This window comes from Salvia splendens, chromosome 13, assembly GCF_004379255.2.
Source record: "Salvia splendens isolate huo1 chromosome 13, SspV2, whole genome shotgun sequence".
Taxonomy (NCBI): Eukaryota; Viridiplantae; Streptophyta; class Magnoliopsida; order Lamiales; family Lamiaceae; genus Salvia; species Salvia splendens.
This window is the reverse complement of record NC_056044.1, coordinates 5,860,886-5,885,429: the sequence shown is the minus strand read 5'-3', so window position 1 is coordinate 5,885,429 and position 24,544 is coordinate 5,860,886. Positions and strand designations below refer to the sequence as shown.

Sequence of the window (24,544 nt, the reverse complement as noted above, 5' to 3'; positions counted from 1 at the left end):
GAAACAAATAAAATGGGCCAAAAAGTATATGCATTTTGCATATTTCTGCTCTAACTGTTGAAGTAAGTATTGTCGAGGGTATTGCAAATTGGTCATGGTGAGTTATTTGATTGTTAGAATAGACAATTATGAAATTATCATAGTTAGAGGTGATTGTAATTGTATAAAGTTATTCTGATTTTAAGCAGCTTTCATTCAATTTTACATGTCCCTCTTTTGCACTCCACCCAAACCAACCTCTGTATATGTACATATGCTAGTCAATCTTATGTAAACGTATATATCAAAATAAAGTATATTATAGGTATGTCAAAATTTATACTATAAATAAATAGAAAATTTTACTAGTACTATAATAATTATAGTAAGTAGTATTTATTTTTGTGCAGATATGGATCATACGCTGATATAGTAGTGTCTGGAGTCGGCCCATTTAAAATTGGAGCCAGTTTATAGTGCGTACCCACGCCTATTTCATGAAATCAATAGTAATATGAATTTAATCGATTATATGCGTTACTAATTATCTCAAGTTTTCTGTTTTTATTCGAATAAATAATATACTTGTGCGTTAATAGCATGCACTTACCCAGCAAAAATAATCTAGTCAAAAAGTTATGGTTCAAAATTTTGGATGGAAAAATTCTGAAATATTATCGAGCATATAAATGCTTGACATATTTAGCAAGCACTTTCTGAGAAAAAAGCAATGATTCAGTCTTTTTTCGAGCAAACAAATCTAGAAAACTTGTACTCCTCTTTGGCATAAAATGGTGCTCAATACAAATCCCAAGCACCAATGATTATATCCTTATATGCTTTTCGTAATATTATTATATCCTTGCAACAATGTTATTGGAGAATTTACATGCTTAATTAAATGATTTTAGAATTATGTACTAAAATGCCAATTCCAATAATCTAAATACTGACATTTTCTGCATACAAAATAAGAGTCCAATAATTTTATGATTTATAGTCTTCCTTTTGGATGATAATTGATATATACACACGAAAAACAAGGGACGATTATTCAATCTATAATCATTATTTAATGATTTGTGGAAACTTATGAATTTCATCGACACACATGAACATATATATACAGAGCCATATTCATTCTATTTATCATTATCTACTATATGAATTTCATCGAATGAAACACTCAATCATAAACAAAGTGATAGTAACATCATTTATATTCCTTTTAGTAGTATCTATAAAAAAATCTTGTTCGAAATTATTATATATAATATTAGAAATATTTATACATATGGACATTAGGTAGAATCCACCAATAATTCCGCGATCCAATAAATAAAGTCATGAAATCTATATTTACTAGTATAATTATGTATTTGTCTTTTATTGAAATGGAACCAATCAAACCAAGCCACCGACGTTCTCTAAACTTAGGTATGTGCTCAAGCGATGGAGCCAAACTTATAAGTTAGGGATAAATCCATTTCTTTACTCAATTTATTCCAACAAATTTTCATTGCACTCGTCGCTTCTAAACATCAGATTTGTCGTTCCTATAAAAAAAATTAAATGAATTTCTTCAAATGAGCTAGCTAGATGTGCCTATTCAAATTCAGTTAGATACTGATAATGCATAATTTAAAACGCTCACAAAATAAAATATACACTTCGTGTGCTCAAAATTTGTGATGGTAATAAGAACTGAGAATTAAGGTGCTCAAGTTGAATTTTCTTTAATAAAATAAGATTAAAGTATTGATTTGGATTGTTGAAACTCTTCGTCAATATCATAATATTGAAATACTCCACCAAATACAATCTTAAATTTGATATATATGTATCTATGGAGTTCTGTTAGGTTGTTAACTATCTTAGATTGCTAACCGTTAACTATGCTAATAACATAACATATAGTATCTCAGAAAGACATTTGTATGTCAACTAAATTTTGTTAACACACAAATGTTTTCGTGTTAACATCTATAGCATATGTTGTTGACATAGTTAGTAGTTACTAGTAATTAATTATATCCCCGTAACTATGCATGTATAAATATAAAAAAAATAATGTAGAATTGAAGACGTCGCCCATCCAATCCAACCATGGTGTTGCTGGAGAGGTTTCAAAAACTATGTAGCAATAGAGAGAGAGAGAGAGACAAGAAGTTGAGTCCTTTGGCAAATCCAAAGAGTAGGCGGTTGTATCAGACGATTTCTTCAACGTCCAACTCTTTTTGTCATCTTCACATACGCCTAAAAATAATTACTACTACTACTACTGATTAATAATATCAGATTCGAGTAATCATTCCCCTCTCTTGTTACAGCAAAGCAAACTTCTTGTTAACCACACAACAAAACTTATTTAGAAACAATCAAAAAACCAAAAAATTATTGCATTCTTGAGATTAACAAATATTTGGAGATACGAACTAAGAGACTAACCTCCAATCATGCTACACTAGAAACGGGATTTGTCCCTTTATCATTTTCTCCCTTTTATGTCTCGGTTATTCTTCATCTTTCCCTAATTTGTGTTTTTAGGAATCGATATTCATAGTTGGAAACAATTCAAGTAGTCACCACGGTTGTCTGTTATTGTATGTCACCATGAATAAGCTTTTTTTTAAATCTTTAATTATTTGTGTTAGACCAGATCCAAAGTTTTAAGATCACGTGGATAGACCTCCGAATAATAAAGGGAGCGATACAAAATTGTTTATGATGGAATTCGCGTACCAATTCATATACATATATTTTACAACGGTCCTGTTAGGTTGAGATTTTTTAGCTTAATTGAGAATTGGGATGTATTTTCAGTCACTCATCCACAACATTTTTGAAATGTCAACTGCAAGTAGATTATGTCAACTCGGGGGTATTATCGTCAATAGCATGCACATCAAATGTCAACAACTTATAGTTGACATTATATGTGTATAGTTGACATGGATTGTACATATAGTTAACATTATATGTGTGTAGTTGACATGAATTATATATATAGTTGACATTATATGTGTATAGTTGACAAAAAAATAAAGTAAAAAAAATTAGTTGTGGTCAGGTGGGGAGAGTGGTGGACCCTACTATGGCCGAGCTCCTTAGCTTGAGAGAGGTGCTTAGTAGGGTCAAAAGTAAGGGATGGAAAAGGATAGAGTTCGAGATGGATGCTCAGACAGTAGTACTAGCAGTGACAGGTACACGGAAAGATGAATCTATCTTTGGGGCAGTGGTGGAAGATTGTCGTCAACTGTGAATCCTCTGTGAAGTTTGTAAGGCGATCAGCGAATCAGGTTTCTCATACACTTGCTCTGGCATCGGGTTCTATAGCTCATAGCAAGTATTGGTTAGATTATGTCCCAATTTTTATTCATGATGTAATCACTTTGGATTTGGTTGTATAAAACACTATATTTGGTGTAAAAAAAATTCATAAAATTTAGTTAAATTCTGGTCTAATATTCTAATTTTAAAGTTCATAGAATAGACGAGAATTTGACTGAACTCATGATTGTAAATGGCTATTATCCCAATTCATAAGGCACTAGTTTTCAGTCATCATACGCCTACGGATCGACCCGGGCAATCCCACCCTACATAAGTGCATGTTTTAGATAGCTAGATATAACTAAGATCACAAATTTACACACCCTTAGTGCGAATACTTTGTCATCGCCATCGGGAATTCAAATTTTGATCTTACATTTTTTTCATTCACAAAAATCCATGCCAGACTGTTTAATCATAAGATGAATTATATTTAATATTTTCAAAGCATATGAAAATATAGGTTCACTTTCATTGGCATTCAAAAATTAAAATTTATTATTGAATGCTACTATGATTTTATATTTGGACCAAAATTTATCTATATAACAGTGAAATGTTCTCACGGAAGATTATTCTCCCTCTGGATTGAGTTTTAAAAATTGCTTGATTTTATATTAAATGAGAAATATATTGAATCTCACTTTGGTTGTTATGCTATTTAATTATTTGACTTTATTTATTTTAATATTTTCATTATGCCATTAATTAGTGTAATAAGGATGAATAGTAACGATAAAATTTATTGCCATTTAAAGTAAATTTTAAATAAGACTTTTAATGGAGATCGAACCAAAATGACCAAATGTAACTGGACCAAACGGAGTAACTCTGTCCAATCTTATGAATGGAGTTGGATGAAGTGGGGGAGGTCTTAAACCCCCCCTATTAAACTACTTTTTGTTTTCCTATATATACTATTATTGTCAAATGTTTGGTATTTTGTGTTTCATCATGCAAATTAAAACCCTTATTACTATATCAAAATTCCAAACTCAAAATTTAGAAAGTATAGCCCCATCAAAATAAATTTTTGAATTCGCCCCTGAATTTGGATGGAATTTCAGCCCGGTGCACATATTTCCCCATTCTCATTTTGTCCTTCCCAACAAGACAAACAATTGACCTCAATAAAAAGAGGTGTAGCCACAAAAACCACCTTTAAATTTTCTAAATTCTCAGACAAGAAAGCAAAGGTTAGGAAGATAGAGAGACGGCATGATTTCATACATATAAATAAAATCCAATGATCAACCCTTGTAGTCGGAGCATGGGAAGTCTGATCAAGAGCGAGACAAACACCATCAAAACCGAGATGGTAAACCTCAAAATCTCCGAACCATGTCCCAAAACCGAGACCACTTGTTGCACGAAGCACGAGCCATCATCGTCATCCTCATCCTCGTCACTCAAGAAAACTCCCTCCTCGTCCGATTTCGACACCCATAGCTTAATAACCCCCGTGGCCAGCCTCAGCAGCCTCCTCAGCCATCCGAATCTCAACGTGCCGCCTCTCAAATACGAAGAAATCCAATCCCCCGATTACTCCTTATGGGAGTCCATCTTCTCCGACCATGTAACCGACAACGACTTCATGATCTGCTCACCCGTCAGAAACATGCTCTCGCCACAGACCAACAACAACCCGGGCGACTCGTCTCTAGGCCCGGGAAAGGGGAAGGGGCTGAGCCCTCTCCACCGCGTATTCAACTCGCCGAATAATCAGTTCATGCAGGTGGAGAGCCTCGCCTCGTTGGAGACGCTCTTGGATGACACCTACGATGCTGCTAAAGACGATGATTTTGTCGTCTTCTCTCCCATGAAGATAGCTGGCGGTGAGACCTCGGCCGATTGCTATGCTGGGCTAGACACGATGCCGGAGCTTCTGGACTGCCTTACGATGGATGATTCGGGAAGGTTTGTCGATCAGGAGGCGCCGGCCGTTCAAGACAACGGTGTTTATCAGGTACTGCTGTCGCAGCAGTTGCAGCAGGAGCGGCAGCGGGAGGAGGACCGCCACCGCCACTTCCAAAGACGGATCCAGCCACCCAACGCGCCGCTGCACAGATTGCATCACCAACAATCTGCTCCTGAGCAGATTCATCAGCAGATTCCGGACATGCACAATACCTTGATGGTGCCCCTGCCTGAACCTGAGCAGGTGACTCATTTAACTAGTAATTTCCATTCATTACTACCATTTTTTTGTCCAACTTTGTTTGTTATCTTCCAGCTTTGTAATTGCAGGAACAAGATAGTGGACTGCAATTGGTGCACCTTCTTTTAGCATGTGCCGAAGCCGTCTCGAAGGAGGACTACATGTTGGCACGGCGGTATCTCCACCACCTCAACCGCGTCGTCTCTGCCATTGGCGACTCCATGCAGCGCGTCGCCGCCTGTTTCACCGAAGCCCTCAGCGCAAGGCTCGCTGCAACTCTCACAAACAAACCTTCCACCTCAAACTTAGTACCTTTCAACCCTTTCCCTCCCAACAACCTAGAAATCCTCAAAATCTACCAAATCCTATACCAAGCCTGCCCCTACATCAAATTCGCCCACTTCACCGCCAACCAAGCAATCTTCGAGGCCTTCAAGTCCGAGGAGCGCGTCCACGTCATTGACCTCGACATCCTCCAGGGCTACCAGTGGCCTGCTTTCATGCAGGCCCTGGCAGCCAGGCCCGGAGGCGCGCCCTTCCTCAGGATAACTGGGGTGGGCACGTCCCTCGAGGCAGTGAGAGAGACAGGTAGGTGTCTGACCGACCTAGCTCTCTCTCTCCACGTGCCCTTCGAGTTCCACCCGGTCGGGGAGGAACTCGAGGACCTCAAACCCCACATGTTCAACCGGAGGGTCGGCGAGGCGCTGGCTGTGAACTCAGTCAACCGCCTCCACCGCGTCCCGGGAAACTGCCTTGGACCCCTGCTGACGATGATCCGGGACCAGGCCCCGAACATCGTCACCATAGTCGAGCAAGAAGCGAGCCACAACGGGCCATACTTCTTGGGCCGGTTTCTCGAGGCCCTCCATTACTACTCTGCAATTTTCGACTCGTTGGACGCGACGTTCCCTGCGGACTCTGCGCAGAGAGCGAAGGTGGAGCAACACATCTTCGCCCCGGAGATCGGGAACATTGTGGCTCACGAGGGGCCGGAGCGCGTGATGCGGCACGAACGCCTCGAGAAGTGGAGGAAGACCATGGAAGGGAAGGGGTTTGAAGGGGTGGCGCTGAGCTCAAACGCAGTCACACAATCAAGGATTTTGCTAGGGTTGTATTCATGCGATGGGTATAGACTGACGGAGGATAAAGGTTGCTTGCTTCTAGGGTGGCAAGATAGGCACATTCTTGCTGCCTCTGCATGGCGGTGCTGATTGCATGCATGCAGAGATTTTACGTCGACGTGTTTGATTAATTATTGGGGTTTTTCTTCAGATGGAGTAGATTGATTTAAAATTGATAATTGTTGAAATTTGATGTATAAGTGTTTTGAATTACTATAAGTTTAAGTATTTGATCATTTGAGGGGAGTGAGGGGAAAATATATGTATTAGCTTTTTAGTTTCCAAAGGTATCCCTCCTACCGACAGTTAGAAGACTAATATCTCGTCCCAGCGGTCAGCACACTAAGCGGTAGGGACTGGCCAAATGGCTTACTCCATTCACTTGGGCATAATGTATTAGTCTTTTTATTGTATGTAGAAGTAAAAAAAGGCGATGATCGAATATTGGTTAATTTACGTACGATTTGGTTGATAATAAATTACTTAGATTTTTTGTGTTTTAATGTTATTATCGTGGTCTATTCCGTAATATATCAGTATATATACATGACGCTCATCGCTCACATGTAGATATGAAAATAAAATACTAACATATTTCGTTCATAAATACAGCTATGAATGCTGCACTAGGTTTTGATTTCACATGACTCATTTTCCTATATACATACTAAGGTAATGATAATATTGGATGGGAGTGATTGTAACAACAAAAGAAATATGACATTTTCATATTTGGATCCAATGAATCAAGTGATAACATTAAATTTTACCTGGTGGCTGGTGCAGAAGACTGAAATATCTGGATCAAGATCTGCCAACCAGAAAAATAGACTAATATAAATCACCTCCTAAATCAAGAAATACAAGTTCTCATCAAGAAGAGATTGTAGACATGCATCACAACCAACCAGAGGCCACGAACGGCTGAAAATACTCGAGTGGTCGGTGAATGTACATCGTCTGTGGAGATAGAAAGAAATTTAGCTAAGAAAGTAGGGTATAAAGCTGGTTTGTGGCTCAATAGAGGTACAATTAAGGAGTTGCATTCACAAGAATTTCCATATAGTATTGTGGCCAAAGATGTATTCTCATAGTATGTAAAAGTTCTGCACCTACACATGTACAAGCAGTAAATTTTTATAGAAACAAGCATACATGACAATCAACTGTTACACAGAAATGCTCTCAAACATACAGTGAATAATGACTGTTTACAAATTATTGGGTTTTTCCGACTTCACAATCTGATGATGGCGCAGGTGAACTCCCTAGAAGTCCAGAAGATAAAGGCTGAATTAAACTTCCACTTCACAAGATGGAACACGAACAGACGTTCTTCTTGGGAATCTCATCAACCTTCTTCTCTGTTAACACAATGGGAACTTTCAGCAACTAAGCAACTATATTGGGGAGAGAGAAAATTCAGGCCTTAATCATAGCATCAAAGAAATGAGATTGCATTTGTTACAAAATCCAGACTTTTCACAGGAATATATTATATGAAACCGAGACATGAACTGCGATGTTAGATTTCAGGGTATCATATAGTAAAAGGAAAATAAACACTGATAAATGAAGGTCTGATTTGTGATGAATTTATTCAGTAAGTTATGATTTTGAAATGGAGCATAATTTATGCACAAATATACATTCTATCATAAAAATTAGTAGATTGGAATGGACTGAGGTCTGAGCATTGCGCTTCCTGTATCAATGACATTCACCAGTAACTGATTCCTCCAAGCACTTCATGAATGTACTTAGGAAACAAAATTGCAATTTTATCCCATTTCCTCATACCAAGTTTTACATAAGTTTTCCTAAAGAAAAAGAATGGGGAGGTATGCCAGGGGAGGATGAACAGACAGAAATTTAAGCTCTGGAGAGTAATTCTAGATCCATGAAAACCCAGAAATAGGCTACAATTATGCACGAGAGCATGCACTCTATATTTGGCTAAATTCTTCTCTACTACTCGTACACAACATTATGTCATCATCTTTAACCACCCGAGACCTATATTTCTCTAACTATCAATATCCTACACCAAGATTAGGATCATTCATATTATTGAACCTTTAAACTTCCCAAGAATTTCAAAATCCACATTCAACTGTATGCTTCTATTCTCACTGTAATATTCCCAGGATCCAACAATCGAACCTTGATGCCTCCCAAGAATCTATAGATTTTACCATCCCCTGTAATTGAATCCCATTTTTAGGAGTTATAAGCCATAGCTACAATTCTAATGTGATCAACGTTACAACTCGCATGATAAACAAATTATAAACCAATATAAAAACATGCCAGCAAGTAACTGAAACCATAGAGTCGCATTTGCAGGCAGATTATGTTATTCACAAAACCTATCTGCAAAAGTTGTGTAGTTCCATGACTAAAATCTCCAATTCTGAGTCAAAATATTGTAGGAAATATTAATTAGGCAGGAAGTATGAAAGCATAATTAGAACAACCAAACGAGTTATGAATAACAAAGTAACAATCGGATTTGCAGCACAACGAAAAGGTAAAAAAGTGACCTGTCTTAGCTTTTGCTACCGATGGCTGTACAACAGCATGCATGGTTATAACTCCTTTTGGCAGCTCTCCAAATGGCATCTTGCATTGTGCAACAGTCTTGTTATTCTCCAAAATTTTCCCAGCACTTATTAATTTCACATCATTTGCTGCTTTTGGGGAAACTTTTTTATCTGATAATAAGCAAAACTACTCCAATTATACTCGCAATAAGCATGCAAAAGAGCAGGAAATAAGCTCTCCACTACATTTATGATTAAGGTATGCATTAATGAATACAAGTCTCTGAAACTCAATTTCTCATATGCCCCAAAACCACAATTTCATTCAAATTTGCTCTGCTTTACACTCTTACAATTGCACGAATTCTGCAGTTACTCCTGCCCCAAAATCAAAGGGCATTTAATCATAACACATTATCCAAGGGAATAATCTCAAAGATATATAACTACGCTAAAACTCAAAGTTAAACTTCACTAAATAGTTTACTGTATGTGCCCTCAATCAAACGCCAATAAGAAAAATGGAACATAAGAAGACGATAAAATCGAATTGAACAAGCTCAAATTCAAGCAACAAAATTAAAAGAGAGATTCAATTTTGTGAGGAGTTAAGCTAACCTTTAGGCCACTCTGCCACAACTCTTTCCTTCAGCATAGCAACAGTCGACGCCGGCGAATATCGGAACGGACCGATATCTGATCCATCGTACAATCTGAACTTCAGCTCCACCAAATCCTCCTCCGGCATTTGATTTCCTCACAATTCTCTAAAACCAAACCCAATTCTTTTCCAATTGAATCAAAAACCCTCGAATTCCCCCAATCCTTCACCCGCCATCCGCAAGTTAAAATTGGAGGTGCCAACCGAGTTTTTAAACGAAATGCGTCAATTACACTTTGAAATTGAGGAACCCAAGACCAGATCTTGATGATTTACGCGCCGCTTTAACTCTGTGTGCAGTGGTTTCTCTCACTTCTTTTTGCAGTTTTTTTTTTAATCTCTATCGAATTTTGAGGGGTTTTTTTTCACTTTTTTTCATTTGTTTTACCTTTTTCTTATTATTTCTTTTCCTTTTCAAACTTTTGCTTGCTTTTAAGACTTTCGTTTTGAATTTTGAGTTAAAATTCCTGAAAAGAGAGAACATTTCAAAAAAGCAAGCAAGAACATTTCTAAAAAGCAAGGAAGAACATTTCATTGATACGGATTTTACATAAAATTTGCATATAATTATACTCAATATTTCCTATATGAATATTCACTTTTGATTAGACACGATTTTATTACACACTTGATAAAATAAGAGATGGTAGAAAACAAAAGTAATTAACACATTGCTAGTGGAGAATGAATCCCTCTTCATTAAGAAAAGAGTTTCCAAAATAAAAAAAAATGCATATTTTTATGTGACGAAGTTAGAAATAAAGAGTGTATTCTTGTGTAACGGAGTAAGTAATTAGGTTCAATTATATGATAACGGCTTGGTTAAAACAAGAAAATTATACTCTGTAAATTACTTGTAGGAAAACGGTTGGTTCCACATACAAACACAAGTCATTCCGATATGTTTTGTTCTCACTTCTCACTTTTATGCTCCATGAGAAACTTTCCCATCTCCGAATTGCTCCAAATATTAACATAGTACTATGTCTTTCTGGTGTATTTTGTCCTCACTCGCACGCTTCTTGAGAAACATTTTAGGGATAACCCATCTTAAAATTACTTAAGGCTAAATACATTTAAACTTGGAGATCTTATGAGATGGACATCAAAAAATAAGATATAATGGTATGAGTAGAACTTATCAAATCTATTAGACTCTCATCAGATATGCAGTCTTATACTTACACATTCTCAAAATCCATCAGTTTCTTGTGTGTTTTTGGTTCATTCATATCCTCCAACAATTTACAAGTAGGAGTCATTCATTCTCTATGCTCTATGCATCGACGATCACTCCCTAGGAATCACTCATTTTCCATATCTATGCATCGGTGATTAGAGCATCCACAATGGTCGGATGATCATCCGCCCTAGTGATCACCACATCCTAGTGATCACCACATCAACATTTCTTAGTCTGGCCTTTCCTTTTATAGTGGTTCTACCCTAGTGTCCGCCCTATCAGTTACCTATTTTTTATTTAATTTTTAATGTTATTGTTTTTTAAGTTTTCACATATTAGAAATAGCAAAATTAAATACTAAATGAAAAGCATGGATTACTTAATTTAAAAAAGAAGTTATAAATTTTATATTTAATTTATTTTTTTTGTTTTCAAATAAAAAATAGCAAACTATAATATACATACAACACAACAAATACAAATAAAATACGTACATTAATCGAATAAAATGAGAAAGTATAATAAAAGTAAAAATTAAAAATAAAATGTTAAGTTTAGGGGCTTGAACCCACAACCACCGTAATTTTTCTAGGCACATTTACAATTAAGCTAAACATATATTTTGTATTGAAACCAAACAAAGTTTTACATAAAGCAGCAAAAACTCTCTTTTAGTGTAAAACTAATTATCCCACGTCGAAATCATAAAGAAATTTGGAGTTAAAAACATATCTATAAAACTACCATTTATCCCACATCGAAGTCACAATGTCTATAAAAGGTTTACTCAAGCAATGCAAAACTTGCTTATTTAGTGTGAAGGATTATATTCTACAAAATATATTCTTTCACTAATTCACAGATCCGTCTTTTAGTATGGATCCGATGTGTCGGACGATGCCTCGGGCGACCGACCTAGACGACCAAACTTTCGGTTGTCCCACTCGTCCGCGAGTGTTAGGATTGGTATACTGAAAAGTGTATTTTGAGCATGTTGCACGGATAGAATTGCTTGTATACAATCCACTTTTAACCCAAGGCGAGAAGAAATATTTTTATTGCATTGATGTTTGCTTGTGCATTTATAAGATGTTTCTCAAATATTTAAATGTATAAGAAGCAAACAAGTATAATTCTTCTACATTGTAGACGGGTAGTGAACGACGTTCACAGAAGGTGATGCAGTCGGTTCTTTGTAGAAGAGAAATAGAATTTCACAACCTAGATAGGCTTTGGCTACCTATCGCGAAAGGTTGCAGTGTCAGTCCGCATGTTTTCTTGCCTTAGGAAATAAATGACATTGGTGTGGTATAGCACTGAATGATCTAACAGTTGAGATAAGTCTTTCTTGCTATTTACTGAAAGACGAGGTCTCAGTGATTATTATTTCTTAATCATTGTTGATATAACATTGAGCATACAATATTGATTATGCACTACTTTGATTTATCAAAAAGTGCGGATTTTTCGTAATCCAAGAATCCTGATATCTTGGGTAGTGGTGATCAATGTCTAGAGGTGCTAGTATTGTTATTGCAATGAATCGTGTGTTGGGTGAGTCCAGTTTGATAATATCCTCAAGAGGTGTTCGAAAAAGGTTTTATTATTCAGAAACCCGGCCGGTTGGAATTTATTCCAGAATAATAAATAATAATTATTAACTAGACAACTCTTGGAAAAAGATATTAATTAATTAAAGTCAAATAGCAGACTTAAATTAATTAATGGATATTTATATCTTAAACACGGGAAATAATAAATTAAAGAGGTAAAGCCCGGATTACTCGTAATTTAGAATTGGACGGGCAGTCAATATTATTATACTATAGTGGATGATAATAATATTCTATTTGGACTTGTATTAAATAGGGGCTCAATTTAATTAGTAAAAGTCCAACAGGTTTGACCCAAGTCCAACCTCCATGGATTCCTAATCTGGCCCATCATAACTCTATATAAAGGAGACTAAATAGAAGACCAATTTAATGAATTTTTATCATTAAAATTTGTGCCCTCCTCTTCCAGGGAGTGGACGAAATTTTTAGTTTCACGGAACTGAAGTTCAGTCTTCTGTCTAGTCAAGTCCTTTAGATTCTGACAAACTTTGTCCACCCAAATGTCAAAATCTGAGTTCGGGATACAAATTAGAAGATTCCTGGTTGAGTACGAAGATCTTCATGTGGAGAAGGCGCAAGCAATCGTCGATTCTTCAGAGAATCTGTTCGGTAATTCTAAACCATAGGAATTCATGAATTAGGGTTTTTATTCCTTATTTGTGAATTATATGTGTTCTAGCATGCAATTGATTGTTTAGCATGTGATTAATTGATCACATAATCGGTCAAATAGATCCTTATATGTATTATTTATTTGTGAATGCATGACTTCCGCTGTGCAAGGGGCACCAATCCCCAGCAGCGAGATCGTCCGCGGTCATGCAATGGGTGGACGATCACGGACGAGGACTATCTCCCGAGATCGGGCGGATGATTTTTGCACCATTGTGGATGGTATTACTCATTACTTTTGACTTGGATATTAAAAAATAATAGTATATATTTATTTATTGTTAATATATTATATTTTGTTTTACTGTTATTATATAGTAGTACTATTATATTTTGTTATTTTAAATTTATTTATTTAATATTGTTTATATTTTTCCCCTAATACTTCATGTATCTCATATTACTCGCACTTTTCTATTTCGATTCGTCCCAAACTACTTACATTGTTTTTATTTTAGAAAAGAATTCATATATTTAATTAATATATTATAGTTAATTAAAGGATCTTTCATTACACTTAAAATACTACTCTCCTCGCCCCAAGTTAGTTGAGTCATATTCCTTTTTGGTTTGTCCCAAGATAGCTGAGTCATTTCCTTTTTTGATAAATATTTTATTCCCTTTCTTATTTTACTCTATCTTCATTTCTCTTATTTTATTCTCTCTCTTACTTTACTCTCCCCACTTTAACATTTCACAAATCAATTTCTTAAATCTTGTGCTAAAAAAAATGCATCAACTATCTTCGGACGGATGGAGTACTACTAATTTAATTATACAAAAAAAAAACAATTTCAAATTTATGTAGTATTTTTAGTACCGTTTTTACAATTGTTGCCATCAAGCATTAAAAATAAACCATTCAATATTTTCTAAACAATACTTCTACAAATACATACTCCCTCTGTCCGCGAATATGAGTCCCGTTTTTTCATTTTGGTCCATCCGCGAATAGGAGTCCTGGTTCATAATTACTATAAACGGTAAAGAGGCTCACATTTCACTAAATCACTCCACTCACATATCATTTAAAACTGATATATACAAGTGGGACACGTATTCCACTAACTTTCTTCCACTCACTTTTTTTAACATTTCTTAAAACTTGTGCCGAATAGGAATGAGACTCCTATTTGCAAACGGAGGGAGTACTAATTTCTCGATTGTAATGTAATAATTTAAATAGTACTACAAATATTTAGGTAATTCAAGTTTAGATAACACTATAACGATTTAGATAATTTGGTGTGAGATAATATACAAATATTTATTAGTACCACAAAGATTTTTTGTCATTAAAAAATCACAATAAAAATACATAAACATTAAAAAATCACAAGTTTGGTGCCCTCCTCAAATAGCTAAATGGAAAAATACACCCCTCAAGGGCTGAAGGGTAGAATAGTAAATTTTGGGACTAAATTTGAGATTTATGGAACTTTTTGACTAAAAACGTGATTTTATAAATGTTGGGTACTAAAATGGCGCAAAATCCATTTTCCGAGTACTAGTTTTGTAGTTCACTCTAAAAGATAGTTTCATTTGTGGACAACATGAATATTAATCATAAATTGGTAAAGTAAGAAAAAAAAAAGGAGAGAAAGAGGGTACAATGAGAGAGAGAGAGAGAGAGAGAGAGAGAGAGAAAAGGGGTACAATGAGAGAGAAATAGAAAAAGTGGGTAAAGTATGAAAGAAAATTTCAATTTTTGAAATGAGATTATTTTTTATAGACACCTAAAAATGGCAAAATTGAACCTTTTTTCTTAGACAGAAGTCGGAAGGAGTTTATGTTAAACTAGCGACAATTATACTATAATTAAAGAATAAAGATAAATGTACATAAATTGTACTATGTGTACATAATGTTAACTCCTAAATGTTAAATTTAATTAAATTGAATTATAAATTAATTAGTATTAGTGTATATTATTCTATATCATTAAAAAATGATATTGAAATTTGTGTCAAATTTTCAACATGATTTCGAGTTTGCTTAAAAATAATTATACGAATTTTTACAAAAATATTTTTATTAAATCTGTAGATTTATAATTTAAAAATATTATTTTTTCTTAAATCATTGTAGAATGAATAGTATGTAATTTATTTTAAATTAATTAATATTTATAAATTAAATTTTGTTATAAAATATCTAAAAAGTTCAATTATATATATACACTCAATTTATATACATTTATCACTATTTACAAAAATATATGACATGTACCCATATTTATGCTAAATGGACGATGCCTTTAAATGTTTATGTCTTAAACATTCGATCAGATGTACTTATCTTGGAAAAAACATTGGAATAATCTATGTAGAAAGTTACCATTTTAGATTTCGGAAAAAAAGTATGCATGAAAAAGTGGGTGACGGGATAATTTTATAGACAACGGGATAAATCTGTATAGCAGCCGGAATTGTGGGTTTATACGGAAAAATACATTATCCCGCCGATGGGATAATCACGTTAAATTTGTTGGGATTTATTCAATAAATCGAAGGTCGGTGGATGGCTTCGATCCATTTGATTTAAAAAGTTTCGAGCTATCATTATAAGTCAAACATGCCGGAGAAATTCTTTGAAAAGTATACCTTTTTAGCTGTGTTAGAAATGTATAGGAGATGATCTTCATAATTGGAAGGGAATGTTTTGATATATTATTACAAAAGTGGATTAATTAAAATGTTATGGGCAAATTGCCATAAAAGTAAATGAAATTTGGCCCAATTTTGGTCAATTTGGCAAGTTTGAAAATCATGTTTAATGCGACAACAAAAAAATATTACATGGACAAAATGTACTGCTATTTAAACGACGTTGTTTTGTTTGTTATATTAAATTGTCAAAAAATTTATAAAATTTGGTTAAATTATAGTCAGTCCTGCAAGCTTCAAAGTCAGCCCCTAATATCATAACTTTGTCAATTTTCGCAATTTTCCTAAGGCCCAAAATTTATGTTACCTAAGTATCTTAAATGTAAATGTGGCACATGCATGTAGCACAAATGTACAAAAACGACATCGTTTAAGTACGTGAAATTAAATTGAAAATAATGAAAAGTATGCAAAATTTTCCTTATCTATGTAGGATATCAAGCGTCATGGGCAATTGTGAAAAATATCAAAATTATCATGTTAATGACTGATTTTGAAAATTGCGAGATTGACTAGAATTTGACCAAAGCTTATGATTTTTTTTTTAAATTAAATTAATGACATTAGTACATGTATACACTACTTAGTGTGTGTGCCACGCACCGGCGGAACTACATATACAGAGGGAGGGACTTTAGCCCCTAATGAATTCATTTTTTAAACTTTTTTTCATTATAAAATTCTAAATTTTATTCATATTTTATCCATATTATTATATAAAAGCCCCTATAATAATCTAAATTACCTACAAATTTACTTTTAAGATAAATTTTGAAAATTTAGCCTCTACTTATGTTCATTTCTGCGTCCGCTACTGATGCCACGTCATAAATTTAGGACACATGTGTCACATCAATAATTTCTGTTGATCAAAATTTGTGGAACAGTTGCGAAAATGATCAAAAGTCATAATATTAGCAGTTGATTTTCAAGTTTGCGAGATTAGCAAGAATTTGAACAAATTTCATACGAGTACATAGTTTTTCTAATAATTTGTTGTTATTTATTTCTCTCATAATTTTAAGAACAGAACCTCTGAATTTCACATATAACCATATGTAGTGGTGGAGTGCCAGCTAGGGCTATTGATGCATAATATTACACTAACTCTTAGAACTTTTAATTTTTTCTACTCACTTCGAACTTGGTAAATAATATTATGAACGGAGGGTCACTGCTAAATCTGTTGTCGTTGTAGGCGATATCGAGACACCGATAGTACAGAAAAAGGTCGTTGTGAAGAAATTTTAAGATACTAAACCAAGTGGCAGTGTCACTTTATCATTAGTTAACTTCAAAAATGAAATCTTATCTTCCTACTCATTTTACATATGTCAACTAGTTTTAAAAATGACAACTCATCATCCACATCATTTCTAATAAGCTGAAATTTGTTGCCCGTGAAAAATTAGCATCCAAGACAAAGTTCATTACCAAGTTTAAAGTTCATAAAAAAAGTACACTTATAAAGTTATGTGACAATTGGCGGCAATATAATACATATGCATATATAAAATTGTAATTTCTCATGTACACAAAATCCTAGCTCCGCCACTATTCGCAGATTTTTTCTTTTTTTTGCCGGTTCATGGTATTTTCAACACAAGTACTTAAAACAACACATATTCGAGTTTGAAGGAAAACCAGGAAAGAGATACTATATTATTATTAGCACTATAAAATTAGAACTACACGAGATCCTAGTATTACCTAGAATTAGAAACTGGTTTACATAATGATTAAATGAAAAAGAAACTTAATGATACTAATTAATCAGAGCCAGAGCGCGCCGGCCTCTTTAAGCAGCGGCACAAGCGAGCCGTTGATATGAGATGCCATCACACTGTCGATGGCGCCGACGAGCCTCCCCCCGATGAAGACGGTCGGCACAGGCGCTGCCCCTCCGTGGAGGCGCAGCAGCGCCTTGGAGAGGTCCTCCCCCCTCGGGTCCTGATCGATCTCGTAGATCACTGGGCTCACTCCCAAGCTGCAGAAGAGTCGCTTCGCGGTGTGGCACATGCAGCACGTGCTGTCGCTGAAGATCACCACCGCGTGCGCAGCCGCCATCCTCTCTATCCGCTCCATCGGGTCTGTCGCAACGCTGCGTTTTAATGGTACCTTGCATGACCCTGAACCTGTCTGGTAATGCATTATTTTCGACTTTTTTACGTGTTTATGTTTGTGGAAGTTTTTTTTTCTCTGAGTGAGGGTTTTGGATTTTCCGAATGTGTGTGTGTGTGTGTGTGTTTATGGAAGAAATGAGGTTGGGAGAAGAAGGGTATATATAGAGGCTAAGAGATAAATGGGAAATTAAAGGTGATAATAGTTTTAATTTGTTTTTTTTATTTTATTCTATTTATAGATAGCAAATGCTTTTTAAGTACAAAGATAAATGAGAGGTGACGTGTTTAGTTACTTACTATAGATTTGACCGAATTTAGTTTTACCAGTGTAGTTCGGTTGCATAAATTTGGTTCTATACTAATTTCGGAATATTACATAAATTTGTATAATACTATCAATTTAGTTCAATCTCGGGTAATTTTGTCTTCATTCTTCATTTCATTTTATGTGAATTTAGTCGCGAGAATCGAGATATTATCGTAATTGATAAATATATTTTTAAAAGTTATAGTAATTAATTTAAATTGATCGTCACATAACATCAATCTCGGGTAATTTTGGATCAATTTAATTTCGAATAATCCGTTGTGTGACGTATAAAATTGTCTTGCGCAAGTTATAAAATAATCATCGGCTGACACTATATTGGTGCTATATATATTATGGCTCGGAATATAGTAGCGTAAAATTTATCAAATCAAAGGTTAATATTTATGACACAAATTGAGTAATTGAAATGAATAGGATTTAATGTGACAACACAAATTCGAAGGAGGGTAACGAGTTAGAGAGAGGAGAGATAAGTGGAGAAATGGTACATGCTCAAAAAGGAAATTCCTCCTTTTTTCGTATTTAATTTAAGACGGTTGCTTTGGTCCTTGTCGGCCCCTACTTGATTCAACTATCCACTCACTCTCTGTTTAGATACTTGTTAAATACATAATAAATGAACGTGAAAATTAAAATTAACAGATTTTTTAAAGAAACTATGACTATATGCTTATTTATTAATTTAGGTCACCCACTATAATAACATCTACTTTGAGAATCTGTGTAATTTTAATGTGATCATCTTTGAGATTCTGTAAATTTTCATTTACATACAAAGTTACAAATTCGTTTCCAAATGTTACCGACAAACTTTCAAACTCCATATCGATTGTAATTAATTCCGTTTCAAGTTATAGGGAAAAAATGATGATTTCATATGACATTGGTGAATGTTGTAATTTGTCACTTAATTTTGAGTAATGTAATGCACCGACCACATATTTATCTTTCGGTTTCCATTCAAACTTCAGATAAAATCTGATCTCTCCCTCGTAAATTTATGATAAATAAAAAAGGACACTGTAATTAATGGGGCTTACTGTTGGAAATAACAGGTCGTTTCATCAACTTTTTTTTTACTAAAACCGTTTTCCAGATTTTATTATTATTGGGTTTTATATTGGTCTCGAGTTGATCCCGTTTGTAAAGTGAAGTGATAACAAATATTATCACCATAATAAAAATTATTTCTACTTAATTTATTCAATTAAAAAAAATTAAAATCATAAATAAGAATGCAATCTCTACCATTCCAATTCGAAAGTATCGATGACCATATCAAATACATAGAAACATAAATTAAGTATTCAAATATTATGAGAAATGATAGCATGTTATATTATGTGAGCATCATTGTGAGCATTATGCTAGTTTAATGCACGTTTGTTATTGTTTATTACTATGCTTTACACTATTTAGTTTAATTCTAATACATCGAAAATTATTATTTACATTTTGAATTTTATAATTTTCATAAAATACAAACTTGATTTGTTCATTTTCTTAATAATTTAAATAAATAAAATAAAATCAAGCTTCGATATTTTTGAAGATTGTAAAATTAAAAAGGGATATTGGTCCCTAAAACTATGAACTTTTGTCAAATTTTGGCATTTCCCACGAACTTTAAAATTGGTCTAAAAATCACAAACTTTACATTTTGTTTGTGATTTCCCATGGCAGCCCAAATAAGATATCTTCGACAAAAATCGTATTATATGTGGGTAACCGTGAAATGTTAATGATATTTTAGATTATTTTTTAAGTTCGTTACAAGTAGGATAAAAATCTACGTGGAATCACGTCGATTTAATAGTGCCAAGTATGATAAAAAAAATGCACGGAAGTTGGTTGGATATCGTGATTGACCTGCCATTAGAAATAACAAACAAAATGTAAAGTTTGTGATATTTTAAACCAATTTTAAAGTTCGTGGAAATACTAAAATTTGATCAAAGTTCATGATTTTAGAGACCAATATCCCAATTAATATCAATAATAATTTTTAATATAATATTAGAATCAAACTAAATATATAAAACAAAATAAAAATACTGTACGTTTATTAAATAGGCTTATATAATGCTCACATATGGTGTTCACAATAAAATATGTAGCATATAATTTTCTAATCAAATTATTAATAAAGTCTTAAATAACTTTGAACGATATAAGGACTCTTAAAAGAAAATATATATCTTATTCAGACCAAAGAAAATATATACTCATATTATAAATTGAGGGATGATTACGAGATTCAGTTTAATGAACAGTTAATTCCGAATGTGTACTTGTTGAATCATTAAGATTGGCGGTGGCTGGTCGGGAGTATTTTTTTTCGGCTGTGATGTTTTGGGCGGTTAATTCAGTTTATTACCTGACAACATTTTCATCATTTTAATTATTTAAGAATCCTTCAAAACAAATGCTAGCTCATTTATGTGCGCGGGGGCATGGATTAATTTGAGCATCAGTAAAAACTGGGTTGGAAATATTAATTGTGAATTTGTGATGAATGGTGTTCGTTCATTCAAAGGTTGATTATTTTTTAAATAATCTGAAGTGGTTTTATACGTTAATTACTTATGCAATACTAATTTACGATTATAATTTAACTGAAGTAATACTCATTTTCTGTAAATTCTTCAATAAACAACTTCGAACAATAATTTATACTCTACTTTGTAGCATTAGCATGTCTAGGCTCTTTCTTCGTTTAAGTTTCATTATATCTCAATTATTCGCCTTTAATCATAAGTTCCAAAATAATGCTCTAGAGGCAAGTATATGACTTCCAAGTGTGACTTATTTTGGCATTTTAGTATCTTCCACTCAATAAAAAGAGAAGGATTGGTGCGAAGACATGTGACATCGGAGTCCTATTAGTGGAGTTTTCTGGCAATACTCGTGAGTCAATGGTGTGGTCGGTCAAACCCTGCTCGACCCCTGGTGGTAGCATCATGACGTAACTGGCTCACAAAGTTTGAAATCCACATAAGAAGATAGAGCATAGTAGATGGTGATGATTTCAATAAGATAATCTAGCAGTAAGCCGAACATTGTGGTTGTTTGGTAAGAGGTTTAGGGTTTACGAATTAGTATCTTCCGCGCAATAGACTATTTCCGGAAGCTAATAGGTGGTGATGATTCCAATAAGTTACTATTCCCTCCGTCCCACGTTACTTGAGGTGTTTCATTTTGGCACGTGATTTAAAAAAATGGTGTTTAGTGAGTTTAATAAAGATAAAATAAAGTAGGAGATAATAAAGTAAAAGAGAATAAAGTAAGTGAGATTTTTTTTTTCATACATAGGAGTTCGAGATACATTCGGCAAGCGAACTAGCCCGCCACAGCCCCTCGTGGCTCGAATACTTTAGCTTCCCTCCGACGGGTTCGGGCGTGAACGAGCCAATGTTGGAAATTAATCCCAAAGTCGAGCCATCCAGGAGTTGAACTCAAGACCTCCAGGATGTTGTCATATCCTTGCAACCCTTCTCAACCACTTGAGCTAGGGGGCTTGGATGAATAAAGTAAGTGAGATTAAATGTTTTGTTTTTAGCTAAAAAGAGAAATGACTCAAGTAACTTGGGGCAACCTAAAATGGAATATGACTCAAGTAACTTGGGATGAAGGGAGCATATCAGGAAGCCGAACATTGTGGTCATTTAGTAAAGGGTTTAGGGTTTAGCTAGTATCTTCCGCCCAACAGACTATTTTCGGAATCTAATAGTTGGATCAGCCCATTTTAAATTTTTTGCCAAATAACTAATTTAATTTTTAGTGGAATAATAAAAAAAGAAATTCAAGTGAAATGAAGGATAAAGGAAGCATTATATTTTAGAAAAATTTATATTCCACATATAATACTATATCATTCTCCCCTAAGAAAACACATTATCAAATAAGTTACATTCAATTGGATCACATGTTTACCCTCTAATCCTATACTAATAAACAATGTTTTCGTTGGTCCCCATTAAATGTCTCATATTTTCTTATTTGGTTAATTCAATAAATGTATCATTTTACTATTATTGTTATTAATAAATGGACTTCATATTTCACTAACACATTCTACTCACAATTTATTAGTATAAAACTATTAGTATTATAAAAGTAGGGTCCACATTTCACTAATTTTTTTCAATCATTTTTCCTCACAAAGTCAAATACTCCATTTGTCTCACGTTACTTGACACACTTCTTTTTCACACTCTCTACATTATTTTCTCTCTCAATTTACCTTTTTCTACTTTAACTATTTATTACTATGAAAAATGCCTGCGAAAAAAGTATTTCAAATAACGTGAGACTTAGAGAGTAATTTCTACACTAGTCAAATATCGTACTAATCTATTGGGACCAGAGTGAGTAGTATTATATATTTCATTTCTCATTACACTAAAGAGTGAATAGAACTGAAATTTCAAGGTCGACTCACCTTAAATCAATGAGGGCCTAAGCCCTACAAACTAAAAATTATTTTTATGTATATAACATAATCGGAAATAATTTGAAGGAATTATTGTCCTAAAGCCGTTATCATCATAAAAGAACATATGAAAATTATTGTCTCAAAATTGAAATTTGAAACAATCGCTACCAAGATAAATTTCTTCCGTCCGCTCCCTCTACATTACATTCCTTGGATTTGTATATCAAATGGTTGGGATATATTATTCTTTCTCACCAACAAATGTCATTTGTAGGAATATTTATTCTTATATGTGACCTATGTAAAGATTGGTTTAATATTAAAGATCAAGTTCAAATGTGTCAATGGGATTCTAATATTAAAGACGACACCGTGATGGATCGGTTTCGATTAAAGAATTAGAATCGGGTGTATTGATAACCCTCCTTTCTTACCTTGTTATTGATATATATTTGTGTATATATATATATATAAAGCCTAATATATATGTATGTATATTGGAGATTGTATGCATAAATGATGGTTTATATATGTATACATGTGGCACCGAGAATTAAAAGAAATGGAAAAGGTGTCAGTTGTTAATGATAAAGAAGTTATCACTTCTATTTTATCTAATTAGCAACGGTTGTAATATTCAATGTACATATATATAAATTTGGGTGTAATGCATTTATAACCGTAATGATAAGGAAGTTGATTTCTTATATAAGAGGAAATGCAATTCTCTTTATAGCAATCAACGTATCTTTGGTTAAATGAAACGATATGATTCTTCATTCACGTCGTTTGAACGTGTATAAATATGTGCGATGGTTTCAGCATTAAGAATCAATCAAATTCGTGTTATACACACAGAAAAGTCACAATATATATATACACATTATATACAAAGTTTTGATTCTTTGTCCATTAAAAGAGTCATTGAAGGTCTGAGGTCAAGGAGAGGATAAACATCAATAGCAGCTTAAGGGGAAACATCAAATAGTGGATCCAACCCTACATCAAATTAATAAGCATGGATGGAGGTTGGTGATTTTATCCCCTCTTTATAGTGTGTTAATATGGTTGAACTAATTCAAATCTAGAATGTGATTTCAGTATAGAGATCAGTAAAGAATGGCTAACAGATGGTATCAGAGCCAATCTAGATTTGGCTAATTCACCATTTATGTGTTTTTCAAAATTGAAATTTAAATGGTATTAATTTTCGATTTTGGTTAAATTTGCTTCCGCTTATGTGTTGGGTATTGTTTTATGAAATAATAAAAATAATGTTTTCTACCCATTAAAGATTTCAATATTTAAATGATATATGACTTGTTAATCACCAAAGTGGTCTTGTTATATTGCATTTAATTATTGAGCATGATGAATGTTAGTTAATTGATCATGATTAAAGAGATGCTATAAATGACATTAAAGTTTGATTGATCAATTATATTATTATTTATATACTTGGAGATCACCCAAAGGTGGATCATTGTATACATTTAATAATACGAAAGGGATTAATCATGTCTACTTGTGTCTTATGTAGTATGTATACCCAAAGGCAACATGCTTATTTGATATATGTATGATTTGATTAATTATTAAAGAAATTTTTTTAGCATCGTTGAAAGTATGTGTATTTTAAGTATTGCCCAAAGGTTACTTGAATGCATGTTATTTAAAGTTTTACAGTTATCTGAATCGGTGTTTAAAGTTCAAAGCACTAATT

At 33.8% G+C, this 24,544-nt stretch overlaps 3 protein-coding genes across 3 annotated transcripts; 1 reads left to right on the top strand and 2 right to left on the bottom strand.

Annotated features, from left to right (window-relative positions):
• The first annotated feature begins 4,509 nt into the window (after positions 1–4,509).
• LOC121761535 (GRAS family protein RAM1-like) lies at positions 4,510–7,059 on the top strand. Its single transcript, XM_042157178.1, has 2 exons — positions 4,510–5,473; positions 5,560–7,059. Exons 1-2 carry the CDS (start codon positions 4,559–4,561, stop codon positions 6,679–6,681), a joined length of 2,037 nt encoding a protein of 678 aa, XP_042013112.1. The 5' UTR covers positions 4,510–4,558; the 3' UTR covers positions 6,682–7,059.
• Positions 7,060–7,636: 577 nt separating this feature from the next.
• Positions 7,637–10,166, bottom strand: LOC121759891 (membrane-anchored ubiquitin-fold protein 4-like). Its single transcript, XM_042155459.1, has 3 exons — positions 9,753–10,166; positions 9,135–9,305; positions 7,637–7,955 (listed from the first exon to the last, which is right to left on the bottom strand). The coding sequence occupies exons 1-3, from the start codon at positions 9,880–9,882 to the stop codon at positions 7,900–7,902; spliced, it is 357 nt and encodes a 118-aa protein (XP_042011393.1). The 5' UTR covers positions 9,883–10,166; the 3' UTR covers positions 7,637–7,899.
• Positions 10,167–17,563: 7,397 nt separating this feature from the next.
• Positions 17,564–18,170, bottom strand: LOC121761361 (glutaredoxin-C1-like). Its single transcript, XM_042157018.1, has one exon. The coding sequence runs from the start codon at positions 18,081–18,083 to the stop codon at positions 17,706–17,708; it is 378 nt and encodes a 125-aa protein (XP_042012952.1). The 5' UTR covers positions 18,084–18,170; the 3' UTR covers positions 17,564–17,705.
• Positions 18,171–24,544: the final 6,374 nt, after the last annotated feature.

Excerpts from the sequence above, each read along its gene's own strand:
- LOC121761535 (XM_042157178.1), top strand. The coding sequence starts at position 4,559 with ATGATCAACCCTTGTAGTCGGAGCATGGGAAGTCTGATCAAGAGCGAG. Across the intron at positions 5,474-5,559 it reads CCCTGCCTGAACCTGAGCAG|GAACAAGATAGTGGACTGCA; the intron begins GTGACTCATTTA and ends TTGTAATTGCAG.
- LOC121759891 (XM_042155459.1), bottom strand. The coding sequence starts at position 9,882 with ATGCCGGAGGAGGATTTGGTGGAGCTGAAGTTCAGATTGTACGATGGA. Across the intron at positions 9,306-9,752 it reads TGTGGCAGAGTGGCCTAAAG|ATAAAAAAGTTTCCCCAAAA; the intron begins GTTAGCTTAACT and ends GCTTATTATCAG. Across the intron at positions 7,956-9,134 it reads GGTAGCAAAAGCTAAGACAG|AGAAGAAGGTTGATGAGATT; the intron begins GTCACTTTTTTA and ends TTGTGTTAACAG.
- LOC121761361 (XM_042157018.1), bottom strand. The coding sequence starts at position 18,083 with ATGCATTACCAGACAGGTTCAGGGTCATGCAAGGTACCATTAAAACGC.